Source organism: Pelophylax lessonae (assembly GCF_965119305.1).
Source record: "Pelophylax lessonae genome assembly, chromosome: 6".
NCBI lineage: Eukaryota > Metazoa > Chordata > Amphibia > Anura > Ranidae > Pelophylax > Pelophylax lessonae.
In genome coordinates, this window is record NC_138773.1 from 1,095,678 (window position 1) to 1,122,529 (window position 26,852).

The following is a 26,852-nucleotide window of genomic DNA, read 5'->3' on the forward strand; positions in this document are numbered from 1 at the left end:
GACAACGACCCTACAGACAACGACCCTACAGACACCGTCCCTACAGTCACCGTCCCTACAGTCACCGTCCCTACAGTCACCGTCCCTACAGTCACCGGCCCTACAGTCACAGTCACTACAGTCACAGTCACTACAGTCAGGCATGGGAGGGAGAAACATGATGCTTTGGGACCGATTCTCTGCTATGGGTACAGGCCGACTTTGCCACATTGAGGGGCCAATGGACAGTGGGGGGGGGGGGGCCCATGTATGGTAAAACCTTGGATGAGAACCTTCTTCCCTCAGCCAGAACACTGAAGATGGGTCATGGATGGGTCTTCCAGCATGACTAAGGGGATCAAATACTTATTTTACTCCCTGAACTGCGATTCCATTTATAACATTTGTATCATGTGATTTTTCTGGATTTTTGGTTGATATTCTGTCTCTATCATATAAAATACACCGATGATAAAAATTATACACCCGCCATTTCTTTGTAATCTGCCAGGGATCAAATCATTATTTTCACCACTGTATATACATACACACCTCCCCCCATATACAGCATATATACCCTGCCCCCCATATACAATATATATATATATACACACACACACACACATACACACACACACATATACACACACTAATAAATATATATTTATATACACACACCTACCCCCATATACAGTATTTAATACCGCCGCTGGGCAGAAGTGTGGACTGGCCCTTCTCCCTGGAGTCCTTTCAGCCGCTGGGGAGAAGACAGGGTGGTGGGGCTCACTTCATCAGGCTGTTGGGGATCTGCGCCGACTGCCCAGCATCCCTGGGATATAGAGGTGAAGACTGCAGTCCCATCCACTACCACAGGAACTCCATCCTTTGTTAGTTGAGGGCAGAGGCCAGCTGCTCTCTGCTCTGTTGCCAGCTCTTCTGCTGGGTTGGTGTCATCATTCTGGGGCGCCGTCTGCTGCTGGGAAGGGGAGTCGGCTGCTCCATCTTCCTTACCCTCATCTGGCTGTTGGGACCTTTCTCTGGTACCTTCTCCCAGAGGCACAGATCCTGGCTAAGGGATGGAAGATAATTTCCTCCGCTATGACTGACTGTTGGGGGAGCGAGGACAACAACCTCCTCCCCCTGGATCCTGATCTGCTGCTGGGGAGTGGGGAGTGACCACCACCTTCTCACCCTGGGCCTCTGGAACTGCCGCAGGTGTGGGGCAGAGGTCTTGGACCCTCTGTCCAGTTGTCAGCTCTTCTGCCGTAGAAGTTTCTTGTAACTCCACAGATGCTGCTGTTGGGAAATCCCATGTCCCTGTCAGTGGTGTTGTAGAAAGGCCGGCTGCCTCTTCTCTCAGGGAGAGTGAAGCTGCTGTTGGTGTTGGGCAGAGCTCAGTCATGTTAGGCCCTGATGCCGGCTGTTCTGCAGGACAGTAAACTGAAAAGTCAGTGGCCTTGCACACATCTTCCTGGGTCACCAATTGTTGCAGGCAGAGGTCAGTAGCGCTAGGCCTGGATGGTTGCTCTTCTGCTGGAGGCTCCCTGGGAGGTTCCTCCTCAGCAGAAAAGTCTATTAAATCTCCAGTCTCTGGAATTGCTGAAAGTCCAGGGCACAGGCTGGTGGCACTTAGGCCCAGTGCCAACAGTTTGGTGGGGGATTTATCACCCATATCATCCTCCGATGGAAAGTCCATTAAATCTGTGATCCGTAGCTGGTGCTGGGTAGTGGGACTTACTGTCTCCACTCCCAGTGCTGTTTGCTGCTGCTGAGACGAGGGACCTACAATCTCCTCTCCCGGTAACGCTGGCTGGTGCTGAGCAGAGTCTAGCAGCCGTCTGTAGGCCATCTCCAGCTCTCATCCCTGAATGGCCAGAAACTCCATATTTTCCAGTGCCGAGAGAACTTCCAAGGTGTTCAGAATCTTTTCTCTGGAATCCATCATTTCCTCTAATCGCCACTCCAAATTGCTCCTGAAGTCCGGGTCCTCTGACCACTTCTCCAATGACAGTCCCAGGCCGCCATAGCCAAAGCCTTCCATTGGGCTGTCGTCCGCTGTCCATGGGCATACTTGTGTTGCATACCAGCGGAAGGCTCTATAGCTCCCGTCCAATCGTATCTCCTCCTGGACAAGCCGGCTAAACTCAGCTTTCCATTCCTTGTGCGGTTTATCCCCCAAAACCAGCACCCACAATCCATACTGCGACCAGCACCCACAATCCATACTGCGACCAGCACCCCCAATCCATACTGCGACCAGCACCCCCAATCCATACTGCGACCAGCACCCACAATCCATACTGGGACCAGCACCCACAATCCATACTGGGACCAGCACCCACAATCCATACTGGGACCAGCACCCCCAATCCATACTGCGACCAGCACCCCCAATCCATACTGCGACCAGCACCCACAATCCATACTGCGACCAGCACCCACAATCCATACTGCGACCAGCACCCCCAATCCATACTGCGACCAGCACCTTTCCTAGAAGGAGGAGAGGATTCTTCCCTGGTGTCGCTGCTCATGGGCTAGCATTTCCTTCCGGAATTCCTAGCGGATTACATCATCCCATCCTAGCAGGACCTTCTCTGACACCGGTCCCCTGTGCTGAGGACCTTCTCTGACACCGGTCCCCTGTGCTGAGGACCTTCTCTGACACCGGTCCCCTGTGCTGAGGACCTTCTCTGACACCGGTCCCCTGTGCTGAGGACCTTCTCTGACACCGGTCCCCTGTGCTGAGGACCTTCTCTGACACCGGTCCCCTGTGCTGTATCCGCATCTCTCCCAACCTCCTTCTGAATTCCTCTTCCATGGTGGCTGATATCTGTACCTCTCTTCTTCTGTTGTTATCTGGACCTTGGATTCCAGTGGATGTTTGGATGTCCCAGACTGCAGGAAACATCCCACTGCTGCCAACCAATGTAACGGGACCACCGACCCACACTGTACTTGTGGGCTTCTGTCAGTATATGGGTGGTGGGTGGCTGGCTGGTACAGTGCCTGTGGGTGTGGCTGGCTGGTACAGTGCCTCTGGGTGTGGCTGGCTGGTACAGGGCCTGTGGGGGTGGCTGGCCGGTACAGGGCCTGTGGGGGTGGCTGGCCGGTACAGGGCCTGTGGGGGTGGCTGGCCGGTACAGGGCCTGTGGGGGTGGCTGGCTGGTACAGGGCCTGTGGGGGTGGCTGGCCGGTACAGGGCCTGTGGGGGTGGCTGGCTGGTACAGGGCCTGTGGGGGTGGCTGGCCGGTACAGTGCCTGTGGGGGTGGCTGGCCGGTACAGGGCCTCTGGGTGTGGCTGGCCGGTACAGGGCCTCTGGGTGTGGCTGGCATCGTGCCTCTGGGTGTGGCTGGCTGGTACAGGGCCTGTGGGTGTGGCTGGTACAGGGCCTGTGGGTGTGGCTGGCCGGTACAGGGCCTGTGGGTGTGGCTGGCCGGTACAGGGCCTGTGGGTGTGGCTGGCCGGTACAGGGCCTGTGGGTGTGGCTGGCTGGTACAGGGCCTGTGGGGGTGGCTGGCCGGTACAGGGCCTGTGGGGGTGGCTGGCCGGTACAGGGCCTCTGGGTGTGGCTGGCCGGTACAGGGCCTCTGGGTGTGGCTGGCCGGTACAGGGCCTCTGGGTGTGGCTGGCCGGTACAGGGCCTCTGGGTGTGGCTGGCTGGTATCGTGCCTCTGGGTGTGGCTGGCTGGTACAGGGCCTGTGGGTGTGGCTTCCGGGAACAGTGCCTGTGGGTGTGGCTGGCTGGTACAGGGCCTGTGGGTGTGGCTTCCGGGAACAGTGCCTGTGGGTGTGGCTGGCTGGTACAGGGCCTGTGGGTGTGGCTTCCGGGAACAGTGCCTGTGGGTGTATGGCTGTGTTACACTCCTGAGAGACTCCCAACTCCAGACATGGCGGTCCAAGGCGAGGGAGGCGGCCTAAGAAGGCAGAAGGTTGGGCCCAGAGTCGCGTGGCACAACATACGCAATGACGTCACAACAATATCGGTAATATCGGCAAGTTCCGGGTCGATACCAATATATCGGGAAGAGTGAATATCGGCCCTCCAATAATCAGTTGATCTCTAATATATATCCCTCCCCCCATATACAGTATCTGACAATAGTAAGTACACCCCTCCCATGTGACAACACTGAAGAAATGACACTTTGCTACAATGTAAAGTAGTGAGTGTACAGCTTGTATAACAGTGTAAATTTACTGTCCCCTCAATATAACTCAACACACAGCCATTAATGTCTAAACCGCTGGCAACAAAAGTCAGTACACCCCTAAGTGACAATCTCCAAATTGGGCCCAAAGTGCCAATATTTTGTGTGGCCGCCATTATTTTCCAGCACTGCCTTAACCCTCTTGGGCATGGAGGTCACCAGAGCTTCACAGGTTGTCACTGGAGTCCTCTTCCCCTCCCCCATGATGACATCACAGAGCTGGTGGATGTTAGAGACCTTCCCCTCCTCCACCTTCTGTTTGAGGATCCCCACAGATGCTCAATAGGGTTTAGGTCTGGAGACGCTTGGCCAGTCCATCACCTTTACCCTCAGCTTCTTTAGCAAGGCAGTGGTCATCTTGGAGGTGTTTGGGGTCGTTATGTTGGAATACTGCCCTGCCCCCCAGTCTCTGAAGGGAGGGGATCATGCTCTGCTTCAGTATGTCACAGTACATGTTGGCATTCATGGTTCCCTCAATGATCTGTAGCTCCCCAGTGCCGGCAGCACTCATGCAGCCCCAGACCATGACACTCCCACCACCATGCCTGACTGTAGGAAGACACACTTGTCTTTGTACTCCTCACCTGGTTGCCCCCACACACGCCTGACACCATCTGACACCAAATAAGTTTATCTTGGTCTCATCAGAGCACAGGAGATGGTTCCAGTAATCCATGTCCTTAGTCTGCTTGTCTTCAGCAAACTGTTTGCAGCTTTCTTGTCCATCATCTTTAGAAGAGGCTTCCTTCTGGGATGACAGCCATGCAGACCAATTTGATGCAGTGTGCGGCGTATGGTCTGAGCACTGACAGGCTGACCCCTCCCCCACCCCTTCAACCTCTGCAGCAATGCTGGCAGCACTCATACGTCTATTTCCCAAAGACAACCTCTGGATATGACGCTGAGCACGGCACTCAACTTCTTTGGTGGACCATGGTGAGGCCTGTTCTGAGTGGAATCTGTCCTGTTATACCGCTGTATGGTCTTGGCCACCGTGCTGCAGCTCAGTTTCAGGGTCTTGGCAATCTTCTTATAGCCTAGGCCATCTTTATGTAGAGCAACAATTCTTTTTTTCAGATCCTCAGAGAGTTCTTTGCCATGAGGTGCCATGTTGAACTTCCAGTGACCAGTATGAGAGAGTGAGAGCGATAACACCAAATTTAACACACCTGCCCCCCATTCACACCTGAGACCTTGTAACACTAACGAGTCACATGACACCGGGGAGGGAAAATGGCTGATTGGGCCCAATTTGGAGATTGTCACTTAGGGGTGTACTCACTTTTGTTGCCAGCGGTTTAGACATTAATGGCTGTGTGTTGTCACTTAGGGGTGTACTGACTTTTGTTGCCAGCAGTTTAGACATTAATGGCTGTGTGTTGAGTTATTTTGAGGGGACAGTAAATTTACACTGTTATACAAGCTGTACACTCACTACTTTACATTGTAGCAAAGTCACATGGGAGGGGTGTACTTACTTTTGTCACATACTGTATACACTCCATTCTATATATACTCCATACATATCCCCCATATACAGTATATACCCCGTTATACACACACTGTACACCTCACACTATATATACATATACACACACTGACCTGTCAGCTCCTCTCCGCCTCTGATTGGCCGCCGCTGTCATGTGATCTCACCGGACAACGTGTCTCTATTATCTCTCGTCGCTGATTGGCTGCCGGCATCACGTGGCTTTACGACAATTCAAACCGCGTCATCATCCCGGGCCGGAAGTGAGTGGCGATAACAGAGATGTCACGTGAGGCGGGGGTGCGGCGGCAGCACAGGCGGCGGCTCCTGGTTTATCGGTCAGTGAGGGGGAAGAATTCCGGGGCTGAGGAATGGACGCCGCTGTGAGAAGTGTCTGACAGAAGCTAACACCGCACAGGCGCCGGATAGCCGCTCCTCCAACCCGGAAGTCTGTCAGCTTCTATCCGAACCTTTCCACACAGGAGCTCCGCTTCTCTTTACAAAGCTGAATGTAAACCGAGAGGGGGAGGATTCTGCAGAGGGGGCGGCGGGAAATAAACGGAGGGGGAGGAGATTGCGAGGAGGGCACTGCAGAGGGGGAGGAGACTAAATGGAGGAGGGCCTGAGTGGGCGGAGACTAAATTGATGGGAGGAGGGCACTACAGAGAGGAGACTGTAGAGGGGGAGGAGAATAAATGGAGAGGGAGGAGATTGCAGTGAGGAGGAGGGCACTACAGAGAGAAGACTGCAGAGGGATGGGGCACTGTATGGAGAGGAGGAGGAGGAAGCAGAGGGATGGGGCACTGTATGGAGAGGAGGAGGGGGAAGCGGCAGAGGGATGGGGCACTGTATAGAGAGGAGGGGGAAGCGGCAGAGGGATGGGGCACTGTATGGAGAGGAGGAGGCAGCAGAGGGATGGGGCACTGTATAGAGAGGAGGAGGGGGAAGCGGCAGAGGGATGGGGCACTGTATAGAGAGGAGGAGGCAGCAGAGGGATGGGGCACTGTATAGAGAGGAGGAGGGGGAAGCGGCAGAGGGATGGGGCACTGTATAGAGAGGAGGAGGAGGCTGCAGAGGGATGGTGCACTGTATGGAGAGGAGGAGGCAGCAGATGGATGGGGCACTGTATGGAGAGGAGGAGGGGGAAGCGGCAGAGGGATGGGGCACTGTATAGAGAGGAGGAGGAGGCAGCAGAGGGATGGGGCACTGTATAGAGAGGAGGAGGCAGCAGAGGGATGGGGCACTGTATGGAGAGGAGGAGGAGGAAGCAGAGGGATGGGGCACTGTATAGAGAGGAGGAGGCAGCAGATGGATGGGGCACTGTATGGAGAGGAGGAGGGGGAAGCGGCAGAGGGATGGGGCACTGTATGGAGAGGAGGAGGCAGCAGAGGGATGGTGCACTGTATGGAGAGGAGGAGGCAGCAGAGGGATGGGGCACTGTATAGAGAGGAGGAGGCAGCAGATGGATGGGGCACTGTATGGAGAGGAGGAGGGGGAAGCGGCAGAGGGATGGGGCACTGTATAGAGAGGAGGAGGAGGCAGCAGAGGGATGGGGCACTGTATGGGGAGGAGGAGGAAGCAGAGGGATGGGGCACTGTATGGAGAGGAGGAGGAGGCAGCAGATGGATGGGGCACTGTATGGAGAGGAGGAGGGGGAAGCGGCAGAGGGATGGGGCAATGTATGGAGAGGAGGAGGAGGAAGCAGCAGATGGATGGGGCACTGTATAGAGAGGAGGAGGCTGCAGAGGGATGGGGCACTGTATGGAGAGGAGGAGGCAGCAGATGGATGGGGCACTGTATGGAGAGGAGGAGGCAGCAGATGGATGGGGCACTGTATGGAGAGGAGGAGGGGGAAGCGGCAGAGGGATGGGGCACTGTATAGAGAGGAGGAGGCAGCAGAGGGATGGGGCACTGTATAGAGAGGAGGAGGAGGCAGCAGAGGGATGGGGCACTGTATAGAGAGGAGGAGGAGGCAGCAGATGGATGGGGCACTGTATGGAGAGGAGGAGGGGGAAGCGGCAGAGGGATGGGGCACTGTATAGAGAGGAGGAGGCAGCAGATGGATGGGGCACTGTATAGAGAGGAGGAAGAGGCAGCAGAGGGATGGGGCACTGTATGGAGAGGAGGAGGCAGCAGATGGATGGGGCACTGTATGGAGAGGAGGAGGGGGAAGCGGCAGAGGGATGGGGCACTGTATAGAGAGGAGGAGGGGGAAGCGGCAGAGGGATGGGGCACTGTATGGAGAGGAGGAGGCAGCAGATGGATGGGGCACTGTATGGAGAGGAGGAGGGGGAAGCGGCAGAGGGATGGGACACTGTATAGAGAGGAGGAGGCAGCAGATGGATGGGGCACTGTATAGAGAGGAGGAGGCAGCAGATGGATGGGGCACTGTATGGAGAGGAGGAGGCAGCAGAGGGATGGGGCACTGTATGGAGAGGAGGAGGAGGCAGCAGATGGAAGGGGCACTGTATAGAGAGGAGGAGGGGGAAGCGGCAGAGGGATGGGGCACTGTATAGAGAGGAGGAGACAGCAGATGGATGGGGCACTGTATAGAGAGGAGGAGGCAGCAGATGGATGGGGCACTGTATAGAGAGGAGGAGGCAGCAGAGGGATGGGGCACTGTATAGAGAGGAGGAGGGGGAAGCGGCAGAGGGATGGGGCACTGTATAGAGAGGAGGAGGCAGCAGAGGGATGGGGCACTGTATAGAGAGGAGGAGGGGGAAGCGGCAGAGGGATGGGGCACTGTATAGAGAGGAGGAGGCTGCAGAGGGATGGGGCACTGTATGGAGAGGAGGAGGCAGCAGAGGGATGGTGCACTGTATGGAGAGGAGGAGGCAGCAGATGGATGGGGCACTGTATGGAGAGGAGGAGGGGGAAGCGGCAGAGGGATGGGACACTGTATAGAGAGGAGGAGGAGGCAGCAGAGGGATGGGGCACTGTATAGAGAGGAGGAGGCAGCAGAGGGATGGGGCACTGTATGGAGAGGAGGAGGAGGCAGCAGATGGATGGGGCACTGTATAGAGAGGAGGAGGCAGCAGAGGGATGGGGCAATGTATAGAGAGGAGGAGGGGGAAGCGGCAGAGGGATGGGGCACTGTATAGAGAGGAGGAGGCAGCAGAGGGATGGGGCACTGTATGGAGAGGAGGAGGGGGAAGCGGCAGAGGGATGGGGCACTGTATGGAGAGGAGGAGGCAGCAGATGGATGGGGCACTGTATAGAGAGGAGGAGGGGGAAGCGGCAGAGGGATGGGGCACTGTATAGAGAGAAGGAGGCTGCAGAGGGATGGGGCACTGTATGGAGAGGAGGAGGCAGCAGAGGGATGGTGCACTGTATGGAGAGGAGGAGGCAGCAGATGGATGGGGCACTGTATGGAGAGGAGGAGGGGTAAGCGGCAGAGGGATGGGACACTGTATAGAGAGGAGGAGGAGGCAGCAGAGGGATGGGGCACTGTATAGAGAGGAGGAGGCAGCAGAGGGATGGGGCACTGTATGGAGAGGAGGAGGAGGAAGCAGAGGGATGGGGCACTGTATAGAGAGGAGGAGGCAGCAGATGGATGGGGCACTGTATAGAGAGGAGGAGGCAGCAGATGGATGGGGCACTGTATGGAGAGGAGGAGGCAGCAGAGGGATGGTGCACTGTATGGAGAGGAGGAGGCAGCAGATGGATGGGGCACTGTATGGAGAGGAGGAGGGGGAAGCGGCAGAGGGATGGGGCACTGTATAGAGAGGAGGAGGAGGAGGCAGCAGAGGGATGGGGCACTGTATGGAGAGGAGGAGGCAGCAGATGGATGGGGCACTGTATGGAGAGGAGGAGGGGGAAGCGGCAGAGGGATGGGGCACTGTATAGAGAGGAGGAGGAGGCTGCAGAGGGATGGGACACTGTATAGAGAGGAGGAGGCAGCAGATGGATGGGGCACTGTATGGAGAGGAGGAGGCAGCAGATGGATGGGGCACTGTATGGAGAGGAGGAGGGGGAAGTGGCAGAGGGATGGGGCACTGTATAGAGAGGAGGAGGAGGCAGCAGAGGGATGGGACACTGTATAGAGAGGAGGAGGCAGCAGATGGATGGGGCACTGTATGGAGAGGAGGAGGCAGCAGATGGATGGGGCACTGTATGGAGAGGAGGAGGCAGCAGATGGATGGGGCACTGTATGGAGAGGAGGAGGGGGAAGCGGCAGAGGGATGGGGCACTGTATAGAGAGGAGGAGGCAGCAGATGGATTGGGCACTGTATGGAGAGGAGGAGGGGGAAGCGGCAGAGGGATGGGGCACTGTATAGAGAGGAGTAGGGGGAAGCGGCAGAGGGATGGGGGCACTGTATAGAGAGGAGGAGGAGGCAGCAGATGGATGGGGCACTGTATGGAGAGGATGGGGCACTGTATAGAGAGGAGGAGGCAGCAGAGGGATGGGGCACTGTATGGAGAGGAGGAGGCTGCAGTGGGATGGGGCACTGTATAGAGAGGAGGAGGCTGCAGTGGGATGGGGCACTGTATAGAGAGGAGGAGGCAGCAGAGGGATGGGGCACTGTATAGAGAGGAGGAGGAGGCAGCAGAGGGATGGGGCACTGTATGGGGAGGAGGAGGAAGCAGAGGGATGGGGCACTGTATGGAGAGGAGGAGGAGGAGGCAGCAGATGGATGGGGCACTGTATGGAGAGGAGGAGGGGGAAGCGGCAGAGGGATGGGGCAATGTATGGAGAGGAGGAGGAGGAAGCAGCAGATGGATGGGGCACTGTATAGAGAGGAGGAGGCAGCAGAGGGATGGGACACTGTATAGAGAGGAGGAGGCAGCAGATGGATGGGGCACTGTATGGAGAGGAGGAGGCAGCAGATGGATGGGGCACTGTATGGAGAGGAGGAGGGGGAAGTGGCAGAGGGATGGGGCACTGTATAGAGAGGAGGAGGAGGCAGCAGAGGGATGGGACACTGTATAGAGAGGAGGAGGCAGCAGATGGATGGGGCACTGTATGGAGAGGAGGAGGCAGCAGATGGATGGGGCACTGTATGGAGAGGAGGAGGCAGCAGATGGATGGGGCACTGTATGGAGAGGAGGAGGGGGAAGCGGCAGAGGGATGGGGCACTGTATAGAGAGGAGGAGGCAGCAGATGGATGGGGCACTGTATAGAGAGGAGGAGGAGGCAGCAGATGGATTGGGCACTGTATGGAGAGGAGGAGGGGGAAGCGGCAGAGGGATGGGGCACTGTATAGAGAGGAGTAGGGGGAAGCGGCAGAGGGATGGGGGCACTGTATAGAGAGGAGGAGGAGGCAGCAGATGGATGGGGCACTGTATGGAGAGGATGGGGCACTGTATAGAGAGGAGGAGGCAGCAGTGGGATGGGGCACTGTATAGAGAGGAGGAGGCTGCAGTGGGATGGGGCACTGTATAGAGAGGAGGAGGCAGCAGAGGGATGGGGCACTGTATAGAGAGGAGGAGGAGGCAGCAGAGGGATGGGGCACTGTATGGGGAGGAGGAGGAAGCAGAGGGATGGGGCACTGTATGGAGAGGAGGAGGAGGAGGCAGCAGATGGATGGGGCACTGTATGGAGAGGAGGAGGGGGAAGCGGCAGATGGATGGGGCACTGTATGGAGAGGAGGAGGGGGAAGCGGCAGAGGGATGGGGCACTGTATAGAGAGGAGGAGGCAGCAGAGGGATGGGGCACTGTATAGAGAGGAGGAGGAGGCAGCAGAGGGATGGGGCACTGTATAGAGAGGAGGAGGAGGCAGCAGATGGATGGGGCACTGTATGGAGAGGAGGAGGGGGAAGCGGCAGAGGGATGGGGCACTGTATAGAGAGGAGGAGGGGGAAGCGGCAGAGGGATGGGGCACTGTATGGAGAGGAGGAGGCAGCAGATGGATGGGGCACTGTATGGAGAGGAGGAGGGGGAAGCGGCAGAGGGATGGGACACTGTATAGAGAGGAGGAGGCAGCAGATGGATGGGGCACTGTATAGAGAGGAGGAGGCAGCAGATGGATGGGGCACTGTATGGAGAGGAGGAGGCAGCAGAGGGATGGTGCACTGTATGGAGAGGAGGAGGCAGCAGAGGGATGGGGCACTGTATAGAGAGGAGGAGGCAGCAGATGGATGGGGCACTGTATGGAGAGGAGGAGGGGGAAGCGGCAGAGGGATGGGGCACTGTATAGAGAGGAGGAGGAGGCAGCAGAGGGATGGGGCACTGTATGGAGAGGAGGAGGCAGCAGATGGATGGGGCACTGTATGGAGAGGAGGAGGGGGAAGCGGCAGAGGGATGGGGCACTGTATAGAGAGGAGGAGGCAGCAGATGGATGGGGCACTGTATAGAGAGGAGGAGGCAGCAGATGGATGGGGCACTGTATGGAGAGGAGGAGGGGGAAGCGGCAGAGGGATGGGGCACTGTATAGAGAGGAGGAGGGGGAAGCGGCAGAGGGATGGGGGCACTGTATAGAGAGGAGGAGGAGGCAGCAGATGGATGGGGCACTGTATGGAGAGGATGGGGCACTGTATAGAGAGGAGGAGGCAGCAGAGGGATGGGGCACTGTATGGAGAGGAGGAGGCTGCAGTGGGATGGGGCACTGTATAGAGAGGAAGAGGCAGCAGAGGGATGGGGCACTGTATAGAGAGGAGGAGGAGGCAGCAGAGGGATGGGGCACTGTATGGGGAGGAGGAGGAAGCAGAGGGATGGGGCACTGTATGGAGAGGAGGAGGAGGCAGCAGATGGATGGGGCACTGTATGGAGAGGAGGAGGGGGAAGCGGCAGAGGGATGGGGCAATGTATGGAGAGGAGGAGGGGGAAGCGGCAGAGGTATGGGGCACTGTATGGAGAGGAGGAGGGGGAAGCGGCAGAGGTATGGGGCACTGTATGGAGAGGAGGAGGCAGCAGAGGGATGGGGCACTGTATAGAGAGGAGGAGGCAGCAGAGGCATGGGGCACTGTATAGAGAGGAGGAGGAGGCAGCAGAGGGATGGGGCACTGTATAGAGAGGAGGAGGCAGTACAGGGATGGGGCACTGTATAGAGAGGAGGAGGCAGCAGAGGGATGGGGCACTGTATAGAGAGGAGGAGGAGGCAGCAGAGGTATGGGGCACTGTATGGGGAGGAGGAGGAAGCAGAGGGATGGGGCAATGTATAGAGAGGAGGAGGCAGCAGAGGGATGGGGCACTGTATGGAGAGGAGGAGGAGGAGGCAGCAGATGGATGGGGCACTGTATGGAGAGGAGGAGGGGGAAGCGGCAGAGGGATGGGGCACTGTATGGAGAGGAGGAGGGGGAAGCGGCAGAGGTATGGGGCACTGTATGGAGAGGAGGAGGAGGCAGCAGAGGGATGGGGCACTGTATAGAGAGGAGGAGGAGGCAGCAGAGGAAGGTGGCACTGTATGGGGATGAGGAGGAAGCAGAGGGATGGGGCAATGTATAGAGAGGAGGAGGCAGCAGATGGATGGGGCACTGTATGGAGAGGAGGAGGCGGCAGCAGCAGAGGGATGGGGCACTGTATGGGGAGGAGGAGGAAGCAGCAGAGGGATTGGCCACTGTATGGAGAGAAGGAGGAGTCAGCACAGTAACTGGCCACTGTATGGAGAGGAGGAGGCAGCAGAGGGATGGGGCACTGTATGGAGAGGAGGAGGAGGAGGAGGAGGCAGCAGAGGGATGGGGCACTTTGTGGAGAGGAGGAGGCAGCAGAGGGATGGGGCACTGTATGGAGAGGAGGAGGGGGAAGCTGCAGAGGGATGGGGCACTGTATGGAGAGGAGGAGGCTGCAGAGAGAGGGGGCACTATATGGAGAGGAGGAGGAGGAGGAGGCAGCAGAGGTATTGGGAACTGTATGGAGAGGAGGAGGGGGAAGTGGCACAGGGATGGGGCACTGTATAGAGAGGTGTGGGCAGCAGAGGGATGGGGGCACTGTTTGGAGAGGAGTAGAAGGCAGCAGAGGGATGGGGCACTGTGTGGAGAGGAGGAGGAGGCAGCAGAGGGATGGGGCACGGTATGGAGAGGAGAAGGAGACTGCAGAGGGATTGGGCCATGTATGGAGAAGAGGAGACTGCAGAGGAATCGGGCACTGTATGGAGAGGAACAGGTGGCGGCAGCAGAGGAATGGGGCACTGTATTGATCGGAGGCAGCAGAGGGATGGGGCACTGTATGGAGAGGAGGAAGAGGCGGCAGCGGAGGGATGGGGCACTGTATGGAGAGGAGAAGGAGGCAGCACAGTGACTGGCCACTGTATGGAGAGGAGGAGGAAGCAGAGGGATGGGGCACTGTATAGAGAGGAGGAGGCAGTACAGGGATGGGGCACTGTATAGAGAGGAGGAGGCAGCAGAGGGATGGGGCACTGTATAGAGAGGAGGAGGAGGCAGCAGAGGGATGGGGCACTGTATGGGGAGGAGGAGGAAGCAGAGGGATGGGGCAATGTATAGAGAGGAGGAGGCAGCAGAGGGATGGGGCACTGTATGGAGAGGAGGAGGAGGCAGCAGATGGATGGGGCACTGTATGGAGAGGAGGAGGGGGAAGCGGCAGAGGGATGGGGCACTGTATGGAGAGGAGGAGGGGGAAGCGGCAGAGGTATGGGGCACTGTATTGAGAGGAGGAGGAGGCAGCAGAGGGATGGGGCACTGTATGGAGAGGAGGAGGCAGCAGAGGGATTGGGCACTGTATGGAGAGTAGGAGGAGACAGCAGAGAGGGGGAACTGTATGGAGAGGAGGAGGCAGAGGTATTGGGCACTGTACGGAGAGGAGGAGGGGGAAGCGGCAGAGGGATGGGGCACTGTATGGAGAGGAGGCAGAGAGATTGGGCACTGTATAGAGAGGAGGAGGGGGAAGCTGCAGAGGGATTGGGCACTGTATAGAGAGGAGGAGGCTGCAGAGGGATGCGGAACTGTATAGAGAGGAGGATATGGTGGGTAGGAAAGTGCGCTGATTCAATATAGGGTGTGCTGCTACCTTAGAGTGTATGTTGTAGAATATGTAAAGAAATCAGGTGCGCTGCCCTAGTGCATATGTGCAACATACAAAATGATGCAAACAAATAAACCAAAAATGCAATAATAATGCAAAAAAATGAAAACGTATGCAATTCGTGTAAAACAAAAAATGTCCAGAAGGTGACTAGTGATACACCAATGTGCAATAAACGTCCATGTTATAAGTCCATAAATAAAGTGCAAAAAATGGTGACATAAGCTTCCAGCTTGGGGAAAGGTGAACTGTGATTGGAAGGTGCAAAGTCCCACCACCAGCTTGGCCTCTTACCAGAAGTTAAACGTTAAGGGCATATATGAATATGACTGCTCCAAAGGTCATGCAGCCAGGTAGAAAAATTCCCAGAAATACAGAAGGCACTCTGACACACTCGTGCTCCCTAGACTCTTACCGGACAAAAGCCAAACAAGAAGCCTGGTTCTATGGTGATGAGTGGTCCTGCCGGGGGTTACTGGACTCTAGGATGGCTGATGTAGTCCTTGTGTCCAAGAGGAACAGACCCAGTCAGAAAGCCTGACGAAAGAAGATCCTGCCAAAGGTGACTAGACTCTGATTGGCTGCTGTAACTCCTTAGTCTGGTTGACCTCAATAATAGGGGACACAACAGAGGGGACCGCAATAGTGCATTACCAACAGTAGATATTTATTAAAAACAAATGGTTGCACTTACAGTTGTGAAGACAATAATAGCGAGTTCCCTCACGGAGGAGCTGTATGGCGGGGTCCGCCTGCAGTGCGGACCGCTGCCTGGTCTAGATGTGATGACGCGGCGCCTCCTCTCTGACGCGTTTCTCCCGATAGGGCATCCACTTAGATAGGAGGTAGGTCTAGGGAGCACGAGTGTGTCAGAGTGCCTTCTGTATTTCTGGGAATTTTTCTACCTGGCTGCATGACCTTTGGAGCGGTCATATTCATATATGCCCTTAACGTTTAACTTCTGGTAAGAGGCCAAGCTGGTGGTGGGACTTTGCACCTTCCAATCACAGTTCACCTTTCCCCAAGCTGGAAGCTTATGTCACCATTTTTTGCACTTTATTTATGGACTTATAACATGGACGTTTATTGCACATTGGTGTATCACTAGTCACCTTCTGGACATTTTTTGTTTTACACGAATTGCATACGTTTTCATTTTTTTGCATTATTATTGCATTTTTGGTTTATTTGTTTGCATCATTTTGTATGTTGCACATATGCACTAGGGCAGCGCACCTGATTTCTTTACATATAGAGAGGAGGAGGCTGCAGAGGGATGGGGAACTGTATGGAGAGGAGGAGACTGCAGAGGGATGGGGAACTGTATGGAGAGGAGGGGGGAAGCTGCAGAGGGACGGAGCACTGTATAGAGAGGAGGAGGCTGCAGAGGGATGGGGCACTGTATGGAGAGGGGAGAGGAGGATACTGCAGAGGGATGGGGCACTGTATGGAGAGGAGGAGACAGCGGCGGGATGGGGCACTGTATGGCGTGGAGAAGGAGACTGCAGAGGGATGGGGCACTGTATGGAGAGGAGGAGGCTGAAGAGGAATAGGGCACTGTATAAAGAGGAGGAGGAGGCAGCAGAGGGATTGGGCACTGTATGGAGAGGAGGAGGTGGAAGTTGCAGAGGGAAGGGGCACTGTATGGAAAGAGGAAGGAGGCAGCAGAGGAATGGGGCACTGTATAGAAAGGAGGAGGAGGCAGCAGAGGAATGGGGCACTGCATGGAGAGGAAAATGGTGCAGAGGGATGGGGTACTGTATGGAGTGCAGAAGAAGACTGCAGAGGAATTGGGCACTGTATAGAGAGGAGGAGGTGGCTGCAGAGAGATTGGTCACTGTATGGAGAGGAGGAGTCAGCAGAGGAATTGCGAACTGTATGGAAAGGAGGAGATTGCAGAGGGATGGGGCAATGTATGGAAGAAGGAGGCAGCATGAGGAGGAGGAGACTGCACTGTATGGAGTGGAGGAGGCAGAGAGATGGGGCACTGTATGGAGAGGAGGAGGGTTCTGTAGAGGAATTGGTCACTGTATGGAGAGGAGGAGGGGACTGTAGAGGGATTGGGGACTGTAGAGGGATTGGTCCCTGTATGGAGAGGAGGAGGGGACAGTAGAGGGATTGGTTACTGTATGGAGTGGAGGGGGAGGAGACTGCAGAGGGATTGGTCACTGTATGGAGAGGAGAAGGAGACTGCAGAGGGATTGGTCACTGTATGGAGAGGAGAAGGAGACTGCAGAGGGATTGGTCACTGTATGGAGAGGAGGGGGAGGAGACTGCAGAGGGATTGGTCACTATATGGAGAGGAGGAGGGGACTGTAGAGGGATTGGTTACTGTATGGAGAGGAGAAGGAGACTGCAGAGGGATTGGTCACTGTATGGAGAGGAGGAGGGGTCTGTAGAGGGATTGCTCACTGTATGGAGAGGAGGAGGGGACTGTAGAGGGATTGGTCACTGTAGGAGGGGATTGTAGAGGGATTGCTCACTGTATGGAGAGGAGGAGGGGGCTGCAGAGGGATTGGCCACTGTATGGAGAGGAGGAGGGGTCTGTAGGGGGATTGGTCACTGTATGGAGAGGAGGAGGAGGGAACTGTAGAGGGATTGGTCACTGTATGGAGAGGAGGAGGGGACTGTAGAGGGATTGGTCACTGTATGGAGGGGACTGTAGAGGGATTGGTCACTGTATGGAGGGGAGGAGACTGCAGAGGGATTGGTCACTGTATGGAGAGGAGGAGGGGACTGTAAAGGGATTGGTCACTGTATGGAGGGAAGGAGGGGACTGTAGAGGGATCGGTCACTGTATGGAGGGGAGGAGGGGACTGCAGAGGGAATCGGTCACTGTATGGAGGGGAGGAGGGGGCTGCAGAGGGATCGGTCACTGTATGGTGAGGAGGAGGGCACTGTAGAGGGATTGGTCACTGTATGGAGAGGAGGAGGGGACTGTAGAGGGATTGGTCACTGTATGGAGAGGAGGAGGGGACTGTAGAGGGATTGGTCACTGTATGGAGAGGAGGAGGGGACTGTAGAGGGATTGGTCACTGTATGGAGGGGAGGAGGGGACTGTAGATGGATTGGTCACTGTATGGAGGAGACTGTAGAGGGATTGGTCACTGTATGGAGGGGAGGAGGGGGCTGCAGAGGGATTGGTCACTGTATGGAGGGGAGGAGGGGACTGTAGAGGGATTGGTCACTGTATGGAGGGGAGGAGGGGACTGTAGAGGGATTGGTCACTGTATGGATGGAAGGAGGGGACTGTAGAGGGATTGGTTACTGTATGGAGAGGAGGAGGGGACTGTAGAGGGATTGGTCACTGTATGGAGGGGAGGAGGGGGCTGCAGAGGGATTGGTTACTATATGGAGAGGAGGAGGGGACTGTAGAGGGATTGGTCACTGTATGGAGAGGAGGAGGGGACTGTAGAGGGATTGGTCACTGTATGGAGGGGAGGAGGGGACTGTAGAGGGATTGGTCACTGTATGGAGGGGAGGAGGGGACTGTAGAGGGATTGGTCACTGTATGGAGGGAAGGAGGGGACTGTAGAGGGATTGGTCACTGTATGGAGAGGAGGAGGGGACTGTAGAGGGATTGGTCACTGTATGGAGAGGAGGAGGGGACTGTAGAGGGATTGGTAACTGTATGGAGGGGAGGAGGGGACTGTAGAGGGATTGGTCACTGTATGGAGGGGAGGAGGGGACTGTAGAGGGATTGGTCACTGTATGGAGAGGAGGAGGGGACTGTAGAGGGATTGGTCACTGTATGGAGAGGAGGAGGGGACTGTAGAGGGATTGGTCACTGTATGGAGGGGAGGAGGGGACTGTAGAGGGATTGGTCACTGTATGGAGGGGACTGTAGAGGGATTGGTCACTGTATGGAGGGGAGGAGGGGACTGTAGAGGGATTGGTCACTGTATGGAGAGGAGGAGGGGACTGTAGAGGGATTGGTCACTGTATGGAGGGGAGGAGGGGACTGTAGAGGGATTGGTCACTGTATGGAGGGGAGGAGGGGACTGTAGAGGGATTGGTCACTGTATGGAGGGGAGGAGGGGACTGTAGAGGGATTGGTCACTGTATGGAGGGGAGGAGGGGACTGCAGAAGTATTGTGCATTGTAGAGAAAGAGGAAGGAAAGGGAAAAGCGCGCTGTGCAGAGAGAAGAGAAAGTTACCCTTTGTCACATGCGCCCCCCCCATACACTCCCCGGCCACCTTATTAGGTACACCTTGCTAGTAGCGGGTTGGACCCCCTTTTACCTTCAGTTTTCTTGGCATAAATACAAGAAGGTGTGGGAAACTCCATAGTGACATGTTGGCATCACACAGTTGCTGCAGATTTGTTGGCTGCACATCCATGATGCCAATCTCCCATTCCACCACATCCCAAAGGTGCTCTATTGGATGAGATGTGGTGAGTGTGGAGGCCATTGGAGGACGGTGACCTCATTGTCATGGTGAAGAAACCAGTGGTGAGATGATTGGAGCTTTGTGACACGGTGCATTATCCTGCTGGGAGGAGCCATCAGAAGATGGGGACACTGTAGTCCTAAGGGGATTAACATGGACCTCAACAAGGCATTTTCCTCCACACAACTGCCGCTCACTGGATATTTTCTCCCTTTCCCACTATTCTTCCTCGTTCTAATGCTGGGTTTGAACTTCAGCAAGTCATCTTCACCACATCTAGATGCCTAAATGCTTTGAGTTGCTGCCATGTTATTGGCTGATTAACAATTTGTGTTACCAAGCAGTTGAACAGGTGTACCTAATAAAGTGGCCGGTGAGTGTATATGTGCAGTACTCCAGACAGGACAGATATAGGACAGTGTGTACAGTCCCGCCTCTATGGCACTGGGTGGGTGATGGGCAATAACTATTTGTTTTATGGTTTATTGGAGGGATTATATGTATTCTATTCATATCCGGAAATATCAAGCATGAACCATTCTCTCTGTTGCAGTCCTTCTCCTGATGACTTGCAGACTCCACCTACCCTCCAGGAGAAAGAGGTGACCCCAGGCACTGAGTCCTCCTTACAGACTTCTGCTTCCAGATATCATAGAAGAGCACTCCCACACAATCCCTCATTAAAGAGCACACCTTCTAGAGGTCATGTTAATGTACACCGGCGTGAGCCCCTGATACGGACCAATCGTTCTACGAATCAGGGGAATGTAGCCCCGAATGAGCACCTATTACAGACTCCCGTTTTCAGAGATCACAAGGAAAAAGCCCAGCATGGACCCTCGTTACAGACCCCTTCTTCCAGTAACCACAAGGAACTAGCCGATTGTAGACCCCCATTACAGACCTCCTCTTCTTCCAGTGACCCGAAGGAAATAGCCCATTGTAGACCCCCATTACAGACCTCCTCTTCTTCCAGTGACCCGAAGGAAATAGCCCATTGTAGACCCCCATTACAGACCCCTTCTTCCAGTGACCACAAGGAAACAGTTCAGCGTGGAGCCCCATTACAGACCCCTTCTTCCTGTGACCACAAGGAAACAGTTCAGCGTGGAGCCCCATTACAGACCCCTTCTTCCTGTGACCACAAGGAAATAGCCCAGCGTGGAGCCCCATTACAGACCCCTTCTTCCTGTGACCACAAGGAAATAGCCCAGCGTGGAGCCCCATTACAGACCCCTTCTTCCTGTGACCACAAGGAAATAGCCCAGCGTGGAGCCCCATTACAGACTCCTTCTTCCAGTGACCACAAGAAAAAAGCCCAATGTGGAGCCCCAATACAGACCCCTTCTTCCAGATTTTACCAGGAAAAATCCCAGCATGGACACCTTATACAGACCCCTTCTTCAGGTGACCCCAAGGAAATAGCCCATCGTAGACCCCCATTACAGACCCCTTCTTTTAGTGACTACAAGGGAAAAGCACAGCATGGAGCCCCATTTCAGACCCCTTCTTCCAGACATTACCGGGAAAAATCCAAGCATGGACCTCCAATACAGACTCCTCCTTCCAGTGACCACAAGGAAATAGCCCACCATAGACTCCCATTACAGACCCCTTCCAGAAATCACAGGGCAATAGCCCAGCATGGAACCCAATTCCAGACCACTCCATCCATATACCATAGACCTCGGAATGAGCATTGCGCTTGCCTGTTGGCATCACCTTTGGAGAGGACGGCTAACCGGATCCTGTTTGTGGAACTGCATGATGTTGCAAGTCAGGTGAGTGAGGTCATGTGATCCTGTGTATATACTCCTGTAAGGAAAGCACTGTACATGTGTGCTGTATTTACTGCCCCCCCCCCCAGATTTATCTGTGTTTAGGGACTCCTGAAAGGTGTAATCCCAGCAATAAACGGGAGAGGTGATCAGCTGCTTTGGGTTTCTTTTGCCTAAGGAAGGAAGGGCTGTGAATGGAGGAGGTTGAACAGTGTCGGATGAGTGATTCCTGAGAATGGAGGAGGTTGTATAGGTGTCAGGGGTGAGGATGATTCCTGAGAATGGAGGAAGTCACAGTGCAGAAGCACCCCCTATGCTGTGATGAACTAACTGTCTTTCTCTGTGTTTTTTTTTTTTTTATAGGTTGGTGCACAGTCTCCGACCACTGACCGGTAAGTAGCCACATACCCATATCGTGAATGCTTTCTATGGTTGGCCATTCTTTTCAAATTCTTTATTAAGCAGAACAATAAATACAGAACAAAATAAGGGTACATCCAAAATAGGCAAGTTAGACACAGTAAGACAGGACGTAAATGTAGGGCATCAAACCAATGAATAAGTATTAGAGCCACAGAGAATTATCAGTCTCTAAGCGCGGGCAGAGGCAGCTCGGAGGAGCTGACCATATGAGAGGGTAATGGATAGTATCAACTCCAAGTAACAGTAGAGGAGAGTGTGGAATAACTAAGCCAATACATTAAAACGGACATATCCAAAGTAAATATTTCCAGAAAAGGAACGAAGAGGGGGAAGGCAGGGAAGGACAAAGAGGATAGGATAAATTACCTACGGAGAAAAAGGAGGAGGAGAAACTCCTGGTGGTTGAAAGAGACAGGGAGGGGGCCAAAAGGAAGGGGGTGGGAGGTAAGGCGGAGGTGGGGAGAGGCAAAAGAGGAGGAAAAAGAGAAGAGCAAAGAATGAAAAGGAAGAGGGAAAGCAGGGTCGTCCCGTGCGGGTGACCCCTCACCCAGCCACCTCGTAAATCAAGCAGGGGGAGTGCTGAGAGCTTGGCCTTCGTCGGAGAGAAGAAACTCATTCCAGCAGGCCCAGGTTTTAGAATACTGTTCCTTTCTTCCCTGTGCAGTGAACACCAAGTCCTCCAGATCATTGATCCTCTTCACTCTTCTGAGCCACAGGGAGGTGGACGGCGTGGGGTCATGGTCTTCCAGCAAAGACTTATGCACGACTTCGCAGCATCTGTAAGGTGTTGGAGCACAGAGCGCTTGTAGCATCTCGGGGCCATACCCGAGCAGTGAAGAAGGAAAAAAGCCGGGTCATCAGGAATGACGCGGTCCGTCATCTTCTGGGAGATCCTGCGCACCTCGGTCCAAAAATCCCGGAGCACAGGGCAGCTCCAGAAGATGTGGGATAAAGTGCCCCTATCCCCCTGGCATCTCCAACATCTGTCAGAGGATCCAGGAAAGATGTGGCTAAGCCTCGTTGGGGAATAGTACCAGTGGGTGAGAATCTTATAGTTAGATTTCTGAATGCGCGTGCATATAGAGGACTTAAGGGAAAATCTAACCATGTTGCGTCGTTGGGGCTCGGAAAGCACCCTGTGAAGTTCTCGTTACCATTTCAAGATTCCCGGTAGGACAAAGTCTTCGGGGGGAGAGAAAGAAGGTCATAAATTTGAGAAAGAGTGTGGGGAAGGCGGCCTGGGGCAGTCAGAAGGTGCTCAAAAGGTGTCAGGTCCCGTACAAATGGAGAGGGAGGACCCAATTCTCGAATAAAATGGAGAAGTTGAAGTGCCTGCCATCGGGAGAGTCGAAACCTACCAGTCTGTGTCGTCAAGTGAGAAAGGGACGGCCACCCGTCACCCACGAGGAAGTGGGAAACCTGGAATGTGCCCTCCAGTAGGAGATCTATCCCAAATCTATCCCCCTCGCACCCGGGCAGGAACCGCGGGTTCCCCAAGAGCGGGTACAACGGAGACTGTCCGTCCGACAACCCCCTACCGGTGACTATCGCCGAGCACGTTCGGAGCGTCGGCCCAACAGTAGGGTGTAGTCTGGCCGAGGTCGGGAGGTCCCGAGAGAGCAATGGCGCTCTAGGTAGGTACAGTGGGAACAGGGACGTCTCCAGACTCACCCACAGTTTCAGGTCGGCGTGACGGGCCCAATCAACCCACCGCGTCAGCATGGTTGCTTGATAACGGCGGGGGTCCGGTATCGCCACCCCCCCCATATGTTTTAGGCAGGACGTCCTGCCAGCCCATACGAAATTCGTAAAAATTGATTCGACCCTCCCCTCCTAAAGAAGGCCGCCGGAATGAAGACCGGAATCGTCTGGAACAAGAATAGGAGTTTAGGCAGAATCGTCATCTTCAAGATGTTACAGCGTCCGAACCAGGAGTGGAGTCCCGAGGTCCATTTCTTAAGGAGGGCACGGATCACTGCCAGCAGGGGTGGGAAGTTGAGATGGAATAGATCCGCCGGGTCTGGAGACAGCCAGGTGCCCAGATATCTCAGGCCCGCCGATGCCCACTTAAAGGGAAAGTTACGCGAGAGCGAGTCTCGTAATGCTGGTGAGAGCGCAACCCCCATGATCTCTGACTTGGAGAAACTAATTTTTAGATTAAAAAGAGGGCCGAATGAATCGAATTCCTTCAAGAGGCAGGGCAAAGAGAACAAGAGGTCATCGGCGTAGGCCGAGATTTTATATGCAGTGTCTCCCACTGTGATCCCAGAGATATCCGGGTTCGAGCGGATCTTTGCCAGGAAGGGTTCCATGGAGAGCGCAAAAAGCAGAGGTGAAAGAGGACACCCTTGGCACATGCCATTGAGAATGCGGATCGGATCCGAAAAGGACCCCATTCGCCTTCACTCTTGCCCCCGGGTTGGTATAGACTCTCGATATCCAGGTCTGCATCTGTTGCAGTACCTCAAACAGATACAGCCAGCTGACCCTATCAAACGCCTTTTCCGCATCAGTACTCAGGAATATCGCTGGGGTATTAGAGCTTTTGGCAACGTGTATCAGATTAATGACTTTGGTAGTGTTGTCCCTGGCTTCTCGCGTGGGGACAAACCCCACCTGGTCCAAGTGTACCAGGGCGGGAAGATGGGATTGAAGGCGGAGGGCCAGCATTTTAGTAAAGAACTTGAGATCCGCATTAAGCAAGGATATCGGGCGGTAGTTACCGCAGACCGACGGGTCCTTCCCCTCTTTGGGGATCACCGAAATGTGGGCGCTCAAGGTGTCCTCACGGAAGGAAGAGGAGAGACCCACCGCATTGAAGAGCTTGAGCATCGGGGGACCAAGTGGGAGTGGAGTATCTGGTAGTAAAGCACCGTGAAACCATCCGGACCCGGTGCCTTTCGCTTCTTCGCTGAGGCGACGACTGCTGAAAGCTCCTACTGCGTAAAGGGGGATTCCAATTCTTCCCTAACCGGGGATGAGAGACGGGGGAGAGTAACCGAGTCCAGGTAGGCCGTTAAGGACGACCTATGGGACCATTGCTGAGGGAGACCATAAAGGCGAGCATAGAAGTCTCCAAAGCAACGTGAAATATCCTTGGGGAGATGCAATTTAGCACCCCCACCGTCCACCAGAAAGGGGACATATGAGGAAGCCTGCTGCGCCCATAGGGATCTGGCCAAGACCCGCCCACATTTATCTCCAGATTCGTAGGTAATCTTCTTGCAACGCTGAAGGGCCGCCTTGGCCCGGTAGCGCAGCAGGTCTGCAATCTGGTCTCTAAGGCTGGTCAATTAAGCCCCGGCCGCCGGGTCTCAATTTATGGCGGTCTTCCAACACCAAAACCTCCGCCAGCAGGGCGTTCAGGCGCGCCTCCCGTTCCCTCTTAAGCCGTGTCCCGTGGCTGATAAGGACCCCCCTGATAACGGCCTTGTGGGCCTCCCATACCACCCCTGGGTCACTGTCTTGGGTGGCATTGAGCCTCCAGTGCCAATCAGAAGCTCTACCACTGAGGTTAACCGTAAGCGTGACTGGGGCGTGGTCTGACCAGGTTATAGAACCTATGTCCACCACAACAGTCGACTGATTGAGGCGGTGGGGGACTAGGAACAAGTCGATGCGGGAGTACACCTGGTGCGCGTTAGAAAAGAACGTGTAATCCTGTTCACTTGCGTGTAAAATACGCCAGACATCCACCAGTTGGAGTTCGTGGAGTAGGGACTGAATCTGGCATCGCGTGCCTCGGGATACAGCCAAAGTACCCGTAGAGGTGTCTTAAGGATGGATCAAGCGGAAGGTTCAAGTCCCCTCCCAGGAGTAGTGTGCCTTCCTGAAAGTCCCGCAGGGACGTTGGTGATTTGCGGAGAAAGACCTCCTGGTGGGAATTAGGGGCGTAAATTGTTGCGAGGGTAACCTTCACATCTCCCAGGCGGCCCTTCAAGAACAGGTATCTGCCCCTCGGGTCCTCCCGGCGATCCAGAAGGGACCAGGGGAGACGGTTGGAAATCAAGATGGACACTCCTTTTGATTTGGATTCAGAGTTGGCTGCATGGTACATGCACGGGAAGAACCTATTCTGGAGAAGGGGAAGGCCCCCTGTTTTAAAGTGGGTCTCCTGTATGAAGGCAATATCCGTGCGGAGGCGTCTTAACTCACCCAACAGCATACGTCTCTTCTCAAGCACATTAAGCCCTCTGGCATTGAGCGTGGTCACCCGCACAGGATCCATGAAGAAGGGAAGAAGCGGGACAGGCAGGAGTAGAGGAGGGAAGTCGAAGGGTAGGTGGTGGGGAGAAGGAAGAGGGAGGAGCCCCCCGCAAAGAGAAAAAGAATTGGGGGTGGAACCGAAGGGGAGAGGTGAGGGGGGTGGGAGAGGGGTAGTACCAAAGTCACCCCCTAGAGCGGGAGAAAGCAAAGGAGACAGAAATCCGGGGGGGGGGGGGGAGGGAGAAGAGCGACAATAAGGGTCAAGGCGGGAAACGGGGGAAAGAAGAGAGAGCGAGAGGGGGGGGGGGGAGATAGGAGAAACAATGAGGTGGACAAAGGTAAGTAGGGAGAGTTGAGGAAGGAAGAAAGCTAGGAAGGAACAACAAATAGCACCCGGGGTCTTCCCTTACCAGGGACCAACCAGCTACGGGGTGTAGTCCTAATGGGGGGTAAGACCTAGGACAGAAACTGCACAAGAAAGGGTGAGTACTCCGGCCAGTACCCACCCCACCTATCGGGCACAGCACAGTAAATGGTAGTGAGAAAACAGAAAATCACAGAGTCAACTGCCATAAAACAGAATAACAGAGAACATGAGATCACAGCGCCAGTGGCAGGATCCCCCAGCCGTGGGACACCCCTGATAAAGGAAAAAACAGGAGGGGTCCCCTGGCCACAAGGACCCAGAGCCAGAAACAGTATGCATCCTGAGCAAGGTAGAGGAACAGATCGCATAAGTAATATTAACAGTAATAACAATAAACCCCTGCAAGCACTCCAGGGCCCCAAGAAATCAAACCCCCCCCCCGCGGCAAAGAGGCCCATCCCACAAGGAAGAGATCCCCAGCAGGTCTGGCTCAGGTGAGGCCCAACACAAGCGGAGCAGTGCAGCACCCAAGGTCAGACGCCACATCAGGGGTCACCCCCATATACACTCCGCCTCCCGCCCGCCTCCAGGCTCAACGCGCCCCCAGCCCGTGGCAACCGGGTACTCGCTACCCCTGGGGGACCCTTAAGTAATCCGCCACCGATAGTTCCCCCCACCCAGGCAGCCGCCACTCCACCGCCCGCCCCAACCCCCTCAAGGGGGGTCCATCACGGAGCAGGGACACCGGGAGGGCGGGCACCCCACAGATCCACCCCCTTAGACGTAAACAAACAGGGATCCAAGCCCTAACAGGGTGACAAGCTCAGGTGCATATGCAGGGGATCACTCGGACTTCCCGCACCGCAGCAGGCGGCTCCGGCTGCAGCCGTCGGCGGCTCCTAGACGATCGGGGGGTAAAGCTCCTCTCTCGGCCCGGAGTGGATGGGGGCCTGCGGTTTGGTCCCGGGAGATGCTGTAGCCAGTTGGAAAACCTGGATCGGTGCCATGTCCAGGAAGGTGTATAGAGCCAGGAGGTCGTCTGGATGATGTACCGAAAACGAAGAGGCTCCCTTGCGGACCGTAAGGGAGAT

General features: G+C 55.3%; 1 protein-coding gene across 1 annotated transcript in view; it reads left to right on the forward strand.

Annotated features, from left to right (window-relative positions):
* Positions 1–26,852, forward strand: part of PRR14 (proline rich 14) — a 45,620-nt gene that overhangs the window by 458 nt on the left and 18,310 nt on the right. Inside the window, exons 2-4 of the mRNA XM_082262114.1 lie at positions 5,801–6,015; positions 19,541–20,768; positions 21,129–21,157. Coding sequence (XP_082118240.1) covers positions 5,960–6,015; positions 19,541–20,768; positions 21,129–21,157 — 1,313 coding nt within the window. The 5' untranslated portion in view covers positions 5,801–5,959. The remainder of the gene's footprint in view (positions 1–5,800; positions 6,016–19,540; positions 20,769–21,128; positions 21,158–26,852) is intronic.